The sequence below is a fragment of the Lepidothrix coronata genome, unplaced genomic scaffold (assembly GCF_001604755.1).
Source record: "Lepidothrix coronata isolate B3197 unplaced genomic scaffold, Lepidothrix_coronata-1.0 Scaffold290, whole genome shotgun sequence".
Taxonomy (NCBI): domain Eukaryota; kingdom Metazoa; phylum Chordata; class Aves; order Passeriformes; family Pipridae; genus Lepidothrix; species Lepidothrix coronata.
The window spans coordinates 616,408-626,788 of NW_016690470.1; the positions used below are offsets into that span (position 1 = coordinate 616,408).

At 56.6% G+C, this 10,381-nt stretch overlaps 1 protein-coding gene across 15 annotated transcripts in view; it reads right to left on the reverse strand.

The window, feature by feature from the left end:
- TCF3 (transcription factor 3) overlaps positions 1-10,381 on the reverse strand; it is a 78,785-nt gene that overhangs the window by 27,022 nt on the left and 41,382 nt on the right. For all 15 annotated transcript variants that reach the window (XR_001878378.1, XM_017837011.1, XM_017837009.1 and 12 more), the window contains 2 exons: positions 7,524-7,597; positions 6,411-6,504 (listed from right to left, as the gene is read on the reverse strand). Coding sequence is in view for 14 of the 15 variants with exons in the window: in XM_017837011.1 (XP_017692500.1) it covers positions 6,411-6,504; positions 7,524-7,597 (168 nt within the window). In the remaining variant the exon portion in view is untranslated. The remainder of the gene's footprint in view (positions 1-6,410; positions 6,505-7,523; positions 7,598-10,381) is intronic.

Sequence of the window (10,381 nt, forward strand, 5' to 3'; positions counted from 1 at the left end):
TGGGATTGTTGGGGTGTCCTGGGCAGGGCAGGGGTTGGACTGGATGATCCCTGTGGGTCCCTCCCAGCTCAGGAGATTCTGGGATTCTCTGAACCCAGGGCCAGCTCTGCACTGCACTGCTCCAAACCCACAACCTTCTCTGGATGGCCTCTGATGCCTTCCTTGGTTAATGTGCCTGGTGTCAGTGTCTCCTGCATGCTTGGGTCAGTGGGAGCCTCCTGGGATGTGGGAGACTGGGAATTAGAGGGCAGCCCCCAGCCAGCCCCAGCTCCTGCTCCCTCCATCATCACATAACAAGGGGAAAAGCAGCAAAAAGCTCGGCAGTAGAAATTCTACATCTAATTTCCCATGAAAACAAGGCAGAGAAGAGAATGGCAAACCTTTCCAGGCTGGTAACTCAGCCTATTGTAATTCAAGTCCACAAGTGGGGCAAGAAGCAGCTGAACCTGCCAGCAGAAGGAGCTGTTTCTGTGGGCAGGGAGATGCCACCGGCACAGGCGGCAAACCCGGAGTCACCCTGGTCACCCCTTGGAGCCACAGCCCAGGGCACCGGCCAGGAAAGGTGGCAAAGGCCCAGAAAGGAGGCAGGGACCAGGATGGAGGCAGATCTCGGCAAAGAAACCCCCAGGAATCTCCCCCAATGCCATCTTGCTCCCGACAGAATTACTGAAATCCTGCAGATGGGTGTTAAGGGATCTTGTGGGAGAGGGATCAGAAGGTACTGGGAATAAATCCCTTGAAGAGGAAAGGGGTTTCCTTTGGAAATCCTCTCTGTAGGATTTACCTCTGCAAATTTTTTAACATGCCAAGGTGAAGCTCTGTGGAGGCACCTCAAGCAAGGTGCATCCAGAAACTGGCTGGGAGCATTCAGCACTTCCAGCTCTTCCTGGCATTCCCTTGCTGGGAGTCCTGGCATCCCCCTCCTGCCTTTGCCCCTTGCCACCCCCTTCCCCTGCCCCTCCCCTGCCCGTGCTGCCTTCAGCCATGCTCAACAAGCCTTTTCCCAGCCTCTCTCCTCTCCCCAGCACGTTCCCTCCTGTAGGATCTGGCTGTGCCAGGCTCAGGGAAGCCTCCTCCAGCCCCTGCCCTCACCCAGGACTTCTCCAGAGAACCCCCTACACTGTTTGTGGTGGCACCTCCCAAAGGCACATCTGCTCCTGAGCCCAGGGACAAGGTGGCACAGTCAAAACTCCTCTTTCCCGAGGTTCCCACCAGCTCTGGCAGCAACAGGGATTGGCTTTGGCACCTGGACTGTGGCAGCATTTCACCCCCACGGGAGCAAACTGCTTGGAAATGAACTTGTAGCTTTGCCATCTCTCTCCCCACTCACAGAATGTCCAGGGATGGATGGGACCCACAGGGATCACCAGAGTCCAGCTCCTGGCCCTGCACAGGACATCCCAAGAAAAGGTATTTAAGTGCTGCCTACGAGTTTTTCCAGCACCTGCTGGCAAACCCAGTGCCCCACATCACCCCATCCCTGAAACAGCCCCCGTGCAGCTCCCACCACTCACCACCCACCACGAGCCTCCCCCAGCCCTGCACTGATAATTCCATTAGAGTTCCAGCCTGGGGAAAAAGGGGAGGAAAAACACAGCCAGGGATTAAAAAGGGGGAGGGGAAAAAAAAAAAGTTAAAAACCCAGGAGCAGCAACAACCCCCCTATTAAAGCCATTGTCCAGGAAGACCCCAATCCACAGGCACTGACAATACCCACCCGATTAGAAACACTGCTCTGAAAGGCAGCTAATTACTAGAAATAATTACTAGAAAGAAATCTGTTATGGCTTATCAGTTTCCTCACTGTTTAACCAACCCCCTCCCTGCCTGCCCCTGCTGAAGATGAACAGTAAATTGTGAAGTTGGTGATTTCAAACAGACAGAACACCCTCCTCATCCTCTGGGCCAAGCTGGTTTGTCACCATGCTGTGTGCTGGCACCACCCTGGGAGAGTCAGGGATCCTCCTGTCACCTCTCCACACCCCGGGCTGGGATGCTCAGATGTCCCCAGGATGTCCTTTGTCCTCCAGGAGCAGCCCCAAGGGCTGGCACAGGACACCCCAACAATCCCACCCTGTCCCTCACAGCGTTGTCCAAACGCTCCTGGAGCTCTGGCAGCCTTGGGGCCATGCCCACTGCCCTGGGGAGCCTGGGCAGTGCCCCAGCACCCTGTGGGGGAAGAACCTTTCCCTGAGATCCATCCCAACCCCCCTGGCACAGCTCCCTTCCCTGGGTCCTGTCCCTGGTCCCAGAGCAGTGCCCAGACACTCCTCAGACCCTTCACCAACTCTATGTCCCTCCTTTGGACATTTTCTAATTTACTTTCTTCTTCTTTTTTTTAAGTTCAGGTGATCCCATCCCCGTGTAGCACAGCCCAGAGCTCCCTGCCCAGTCAGTCCTGCACACAGCTCTGGTTTTCCCCCTCCCCTTGTGGAGCTGAAGCTGTGACAGAGACTGAAGATTCCCCTCACATTGTCCCTGAGAGCAGGAGAGGCATCACCCCCAGCTCTGGGGGAGCCTTGAGGGCAGAGGAAGGTCAGCTCTGAGAGCAGCTCCCCCAGGTCCCATGCCAGGGCAGCCCCTCCCTGCTCTGTGCTGAAGGGGCCTCCCACAGCAAATCCCACCGTGCCAGACGCAGGATGTTCAACAAAAGAACATCCACGAGGCCAAATCCAACATCTCTGTGTCTGAGCTGAACACATTTCAGTGCTTTTCCTTTCAAACTGGCTTTGGCTGAGGTGTGCACCCTGCAGTCCACAGGGACACCACCCCAAGCCTGGGTTGGAGCAGGGCTGCAGTGAGGAGCAGGCAGTGACTGTCCCTCCGGCTGCCAGCGATGCTGTTCCCATGCCAGGACTGCTGGGACCACTGCCTGCTTGTAGGGAATGACAGGGACTAAATCTACCTGGCCTGTGCACCAGAGCTTTGTGCTGCCCCAGCTCTGCCCCAGGGGCTGAGCAGCCCCCTCCTCACGGCTCCAGGAGGGGATCTGGGCAGGGGAGGAGGGCACGGGTGGGGTGATGGCAAAGGGACCCACCAGGACAGGAACAAGGGGCAGGGCCGCAGCCTCACAGGGATTTTGGGGATGTGCTGGCAGTGCCCTGCTCTGGCTGAACTCACACCCATGTTCCTCCTCTCCTGGGCCAGGCAAATCCCTCCAGCCCTGCCTTTTTCATGGATTTCTGCCCACGGAGTTTTCAAAGCCATCTCCCGGTGCAGGGACACACCGGGAGGAACTCTGGATGAACACACATGTTCCACTGCTCCTCTATCCAAAGGGCCACCCCACCCTGCAGCTTCCAAATCTCTCTCCTTGCCCTCTGCTCATGTCAGATCAGTTTGAGTGGTGACACAGTTCGTGAGGGAAGGGGAGCACAGGCTGCACCCGGGATCCTCCTCGGCCACTTCACGGCCCCAAAACGCCACCAGCCTGCAGGGGCAGGTGAAATCTCCACTCTGGAAAGGATTGTTTCAAAGCTCGGGCTGGCAGGAGCTCCTCAGCCCATCAAAAGCCTGGTCAGAGAGGAGTCTCTTTTTCCATGTGGAAAACAGCCGAAAAAATCACCGTTTTGCTCTGTTTCCCCAACAAGTGCTGCCTGGCCAGCAGTGTCCCTGCGCCCTGGGAAGGTGTTCATTGTCCCTAGAGCCCATTGTCAGAGGATGGGGGGCTGCAGGCTGGCCCTGGGACATGCACTGACTCCAGGAACCCAAAATCCAGAGGACAGGGGTCCCAGGAGGAGGCATTGCCAGCACCACCATGACTGTGCTCAGAGCTGCAGCAGCACGGGAAGCCAAAGTCCACATTGTCTTTGGGGGGCCCTTTCAGCTCAGCCTCCATCTCTAGCTGGCCAAGCCCACCACTGCCAACACAGGTCATTCATATCCCACCCAAAACGTTTCTTTCAGCAGTTCTTGATCCTTCTTGAAGAGAGAGATCAAGTGGGAAAGAGACACAAATTCTGATTTTGGAGAAGGGCTCAGATGTCTCACACACCTTTCATCCACTGAGTACCAGAACGTGTTCATCCTCATCTGCTCCCTCCACCTCCTCCAATTTTCAAATTCCCTGATTCCACTCAAGTTCCCCACTGGAGTGAGGGTCCCAGCCCAGAGGGACCTTGATGGCAATCAGGGACTGGCAGCCGAAGTGACACATCTCCAAAACTCTCCTTTCCCTCCCATTCTGCCACTGCTTTCACACTCCTGCATGCAAAAGCACTATTTTATTTTCCTGCCCCTTCCTCTCCCCTATCCCTCAGCATCTGGCCACTTGAAAAACTTTCAGAAGCAGCTCGGAAAAGAGGAAGAGAAAATCCGTCCCATGGTCTTCCTTGGGTCCATCAGCACATGAGCAGGTTTAGATTAGATTGTAGGTTTAGATTAGATATTGGGAAAAAATTCCCTGTGAGGGTGGGGAGGCCCTGGCACAGGTTGCCCAGAGAAGCTGTGGCTGTCCCACCCCTGGAAGTGCCCAAGGCCAGGCTGGACAGGGCTTGGAGCCACCAGGTTTAGTGGGAGGTGTCCCTGCCCATGGCAGGGGGTGGGACTGGATGGGCTTTAAGGTCCCTTCCCACCCAAACCATTCCACGTTTCTACAATGAAAACTTATTTATGTATTTTGGAACCTGCTCCAGGAATCGACGCTTTCTGCTTTACCACACCCAACTTTAGGAACAAAAGGGACTTTGAAATGTGAAGAACCCCTTTACCCCTCTGGCTGTTCCCCATTTTGGCTCTGGAGCTCCCGGTGCTGCACCCACCGCCCGGGCCGGGACCCCGCGGGGACACAGCACTCGAGCCTTGGGCACAGAGCGTGGCCACTGTCCCACAGGCCACCGATTGCCCTCAGCTCCAAGGCCAGCCACTGGAAACCACCCTCTGGGGCCGTGGAGGCTCCAGCTCCACGTGCCGGGGACCGGTCGGGCCGGCAGCCCCGCCGGGAGCGCCGGGAGTGCCGCGGCGCCTGCCAAGGACCGGGAGCCCCGGCTTTGAGAGGGAGCCAAAGGCGTCTTCCCTGCACACATCAAAGGGGAAACCTCCGTGTTCCTCCCCGGGCAGCTCCTTCTGGGTTGCAAACTCTCAAGGCTGCCTTGGCCCCAGGTGTGGGATGGGCTGGGATGGGCCCCCCCACGCACACCCCCCCAAAACCCCGCTGAGCTGCATCAAGGCTCCCCCGTCCTGCTCAGAAACTTCTCCTCTGCTTCACTGACATCCTCCTGGGGCAGAAATGAGAAGGAACAACCGCCCTTGCAGAGGGATGGGGGAGCTGCTCAGAAATGCTCCTCCAACTGCACACAACACACCTGCCCCCAACAGCAGGAGGGGTGAAAGGGGGGAGCAGAGCTGACAGCGAGCCCCTCACTCTGACCTGAGCCAGGAGCAGCCAACATGTGGCTGCTCCCTTCCCAGCACGACCCTGCTCTGCTCTTCCCCTTTCCCACCGGCTCTGCAGGAGGAAGGTCCTGTTGTGGGGGGGATTTTCTGTTTCAAACACCATTCCCTCTTCTCACCCCTCCTTCACACCCCGAGCGAGCCCTGTCCCGGCACCGCTCCCTCCGCACGCGCTGGAGGGTTTAACCAGCCCTGCGTGGGCAAAGGTGGGGAGGACTAACCCCAATTCCTGACCTCTAATGCCATTAGAGCTCTCTAAGCCCTTCAGGATGGATATTTTCTGCTCTTAATCTCTCCTCCCGCCCCCGAGCTGGGAGAGGTGACTGGGTAAATGGTCCCACACATCCGGTCACGCAGGATCATCATCTCCAGCACTCGCCAGTCCCTGGGAGCTCCTCACACTGCCCAGTTGGAGCTGGGGATGGGGGCTGCTGGAGCCCTGCAGGACAAGGGAAGAGGCCCCTCCAAATCCCACTGCAGCAAGGGGAGCACCTCCAGCTCTCTGCAGGGGCTGCCAGGCTGGGAAGCGACCCAGCCACGAGCCCCTTCCAAGTCACCAAGTGGGTTGGGTTGGAAGGGACCACAGTGGGGTCATCTGGTCACGCCTCCCCACTCAAGCAGGGTCATCCCAAGTCCTTAACGTTGTCCTAAATCCTTAACAATGAGTGTGTCTTCTCTCCCTCTCATTCCTGGTGCTCTCCCACCCCTGATTACCAGCTCCCAGGAGCACACTCAGCCCTGTGCCAGCACGTCAGGCACTGATCTCTGCTACTGCCTCTGGGTGCTCCTGTGAAGCAGAGAAAAATAACCACACACCCCAAACACGGCAGCTGTCCCACAGGTTGGGCACTGGTGAAACCCTCTGGATCCCAGCTCCCCACAGCTGGGAGAGCACCCGGAGCAGGTCTGACACAAGGAACGGCAACGCCGGTCGATGCAAACGCTGCCACCACCACGGGCCAGCCTGTGCCACGTGTGCCCTGCCCTGGGCACCTGCCAGGCAGCTGGGAGGCACTTACCCACGAGTCCCGCTCCCAGGAACGGTGACGAGGAGATGCTGTTGTGGGAGGGCATGTCCCGGTGCTCGCCGTAGTGGGGGCCTTCGCCATAGCTCTGCTGGGACAACACCAGAGTTACACAGGAGCCAAACCCCAAAACACGGGGCTGTCAGGGCCCAGCCTCCCCCAGGCAGGGGCAAAGTCAAGGGCTCCTTGTTAAAAAAGGGGTTTTATCCTCGTGCCAAAGGAGAGTTGGGCAGTGCAGCCACGAGGATGTGGTGCCTGGAGGGGACATGGCACCACGGTTTGCAGCTCTCAGGCAGTTTGGCACCCACCAGGTGGGAGCCAGGCAGGCCCTCCCTGAGCCAGGGGGGCCAAAGGGCTAGGGAAAGGCTGGATAAATATAAACATGATTTTTTAACATATTTATATAAATATATAAATTCTAAATATATAAATGAGAGCTGACAGCACAGAGACAGCTCTGCTGCCAACCAGAGGGGAGGGAAAGGTGCCATTGCAAAAATGAATCACACAAACCCATTAAAACATGAGCACCTGCCAAAATAACACTGTTTCCACTAAGTTCATCTCTTTCCTCTCTTCCCCTCCCCAGGCCCAAGTCCTGAGCTGTTGCAGCCTCGACTCCTTCCCTGCAAAACCCTTCCCATGTTCTTCATCCCCACTAAGGCCGCTTTGGCTGGATGATGTGGTGGATCCCCTTGGTCTCCCTTGAGTGGTGGGTGCCCAGAAAGCTTTGTCACCAGGTGAGAAACCTCAGCCCACCCAATCGTGACCCCGTCTGTGGGACCCCTGTCCCACCCCCACCCAGGAACGCCCCTCTCCCACACCAACCCTGGGTGCAGGGAGGGGAGATGCCTGAGCAGCCATGGGAGACCACCCCAGTGTGGGTCTGGGGGAGGTGTTTGGAGGAGAAACCTTCTCCAGGCAGCAAAGCCCGGGGAGATGGGGATGGGAGGCCCCTCTCCCTGCTGTCCCCCCCGCAGGGTTCACAGAACCCACGTCCAAAATGGGGCAAGAGAAGCTGTTCCAGGGTTAGAGCCGATGCTCTGGAAGGCCTGGGAAAGCCCCTGTTTGTTTGGGCTGGAGCTCCTGTTTGTGCTTTGTCCTTACCCTTCCTTGGTCAAACGCGGAGCTGTTTTGATCTCCCGTTCCCCAGGAACCTGATCCCGGTCTTTCATCCAAGCCTACCGAAAAACAGGAAGAACAAAGGTTACTCTTTGCTTTATCAGCAAAGCCTCAAAGGTGTTCTCGTAAAATTAACTCTTCCTTCTACAAACAAAACAATATTTTCATTAATAAACCACTTCCACTTGGCGTGACTGAGCCTCCCCTCTCCCTCCTCACCTTCCCACTCCTGCTGGGATTTATTCCACAAACTTCAAAGCAAATCCCACCACAGCCTGGAAATGTTTCAAAACACGGGACAGTGGGAAGAGGAGAAACAAGTATTTTAACTCCTTTATTCCAGAGAGCACCCATCAACCTCTTCCCCCCACAGACTGATGGTGAAGAGGACTGTGAGTCAAAAACATCCCAGTGCACCCATCCCAGTGCTCCAGCAGGACCTGATTTTTGTCCATGGAGCTACAAGGTCACGGTGTCCAGGTGTGATGTCAGCAGGGGCCCATCAGAGCACACTCCTGCTCATCTCAGCTTCAGCCCTCCAAGCACATCCCTGGCAAAAGGGGATCTCACCCAGATGGCAAAGGACCAACCAGGAGGGTTTTGCAACGAGCCTGCACAGCCCGTGGGGGGAAATGAGCTCCTTTCATCGCCTGCCAGGTCCACCCAGGCTGCAGCTCGTGGGCCCACGAGGCACCCCAGGGAGCCAGAGAGTCATGGAATGCTGTGGGTTGGGAGGGATCTTAAAGCTCATCTCATTCCACCCCCTGCCATGGGCAGGGACACCTTCCACTAGCCCAGGTTGCTCAAGCCCTGTCCAACCTGGCCTTGGACACTTCCAGGGATGGGGCAGCCACAGCTTCTCTGGGCAACCTGGGACAACCCCTCCCCACCCTCACAGGGAGGAATTGCCTCCCAGTGTCCCATCTAACCCTGTCCTCTGGCAGTGGGAAGCCATTCCCCCTTGTCCTATCTCTTCAGGCTCTTGTCCCAAGTCCCTCTCCAGCTCTCCTGGATCTCCTTCAAGGAGATACAAATTCCCACTAGGACACAAAAATCCTGGGGCGTTGCATAAGCAAAGCTCCTGAAGTTCCAGCTGACACCACGACTGCACAGAAAGAGCATTCCCTGGAAAACATCCTGAACCTGACTGGGCAGCAGCATTTCTGACTGTGCTGCTCCATCTCCCGCCCTGGTGGGTGACCAGGGGTTTAAAGGCTCGGGGGGTTAAATCCAGGGATTTGAGAGGGGCTGGGCAGGGTGGGGGCATCATCCCTGGAGACGCTGCAGGGACACCAGCAAGGAGAAATCCCAGCCCCTGGGAGGCTGAGCAGGGGGGGTGGCACTGGCTGGAGCCACTAAACACGGGAACCCCAACCCCACGCAGGGGTTCATGGCCACACTCACGGAGCGACACGTGGCACCCCTGGCAGCACCGGGATCACCCCGTGGCAGCACTGGGGTCCCGGGGGCTCCCCCTGTGCTGGCCCTTCCAAAAGCCAAAGTGCCAGCAGGGATGGCCCTTCCAGGTGCCCCCAGACGCTGTGCTGGGAGCAGAGCTGCCTGCAGCAGTGGGGACAGTGGGATGGGGAGTGGTGGGAGCAAGGACACGGAGCAGGGGCAGGGGGACAGGGCTCACTCCCATTCCAGCTCGGCAAAGCTGATTATTATGGCAAACATGCCACGGATTTGTCTCCTCCGCTCCCCTCACTGTTCATTTAACCAGAAACTTCTTTCAAATTACATCCTTCTATTTCGGTGCCTTTGTGTTAATCATTTCCCCAGAGAATTGGTGTTTAATTGCTGTCTAATTTGCATAATTATGCATATTAATCTCCACACCTAATGAATATTCATAATTCTCATTTAGATTTTGTTTTCTAATCAAAAATTTCCAATGTGATTACTGTGCAGAGCAGGGATAAGCCTCTAATAATACCTTGGATACTGGGGAGAATTACTGCCAATTCTCCCACCTCCTACTTCCTAGAATAAACTTTTGCTTTGCTAATGTGTTTTTCCAAAAGCAATTCATCTGCAATCCCTGCAAACCCCAGCGAGGCAGGAGGAAAAAAAAATGCTCCTTGGAGTCATTTTGCTGTCACGGGTGGTTTTAAAGCTCCCCAAGGGTCAGGGCGGAGGCACGAGCAGGATCCGCAGGCTCGGACATCCTTGGAACACCCGTCCCTCTGTGCTGGAAGGACAAGGACTGCAGCACCACAGTCTCTGGAGAGCCCTGGGCTGCCTGGAAGCCCAGGGTGAATTCTGCCCAGCTTGTGGAGTCTCCCTCACTTGAATCATCCCTTGAGATACTCAAGAACCTTCAGCTATTCCCTTCAGATATTCCAGAACAGTCTGGACACGATCCTGTGCCGCTGTGCTCTGGGATGACCCTGCTTGAGCAGGGAGGTGGGACCAGATGACCCACTGGGGTCCCTTCCAGCCTCACTCATTCTGAGATTCTATGCCAAAATCCCTGAAAAAATAAAAATAAACCTGCCAGGCTTCCCCAAGGAAGGAGGGAGAGGAGACAGCGGGTGGCAGAGGTGACAAAAGCTGAGGGGGAGGCTCACACACCCCTTAAACAAGGAGAAACCCCTGGCACAAGCTGCTCCCACCCTGTGGTGTCACCAGCATGGCAGAGAGACCCCAGAGAGGGGCCAAACCCCCTGGGTGCTCCTATGGCAGCTGCAGAGGATGAGCTGCTCTCCAGAGCGTGTCGAGGTCCTGGGCTGCTCTCTTGGCCCCTCTGTGACCACAAAGGGGGTCACAGCAAACCAACCCTTCTTTTTTAGGAAGAAATTCCTCCCTGTGAGGGTGGGAAGGCCCTGGCACAGGTTGCCCAG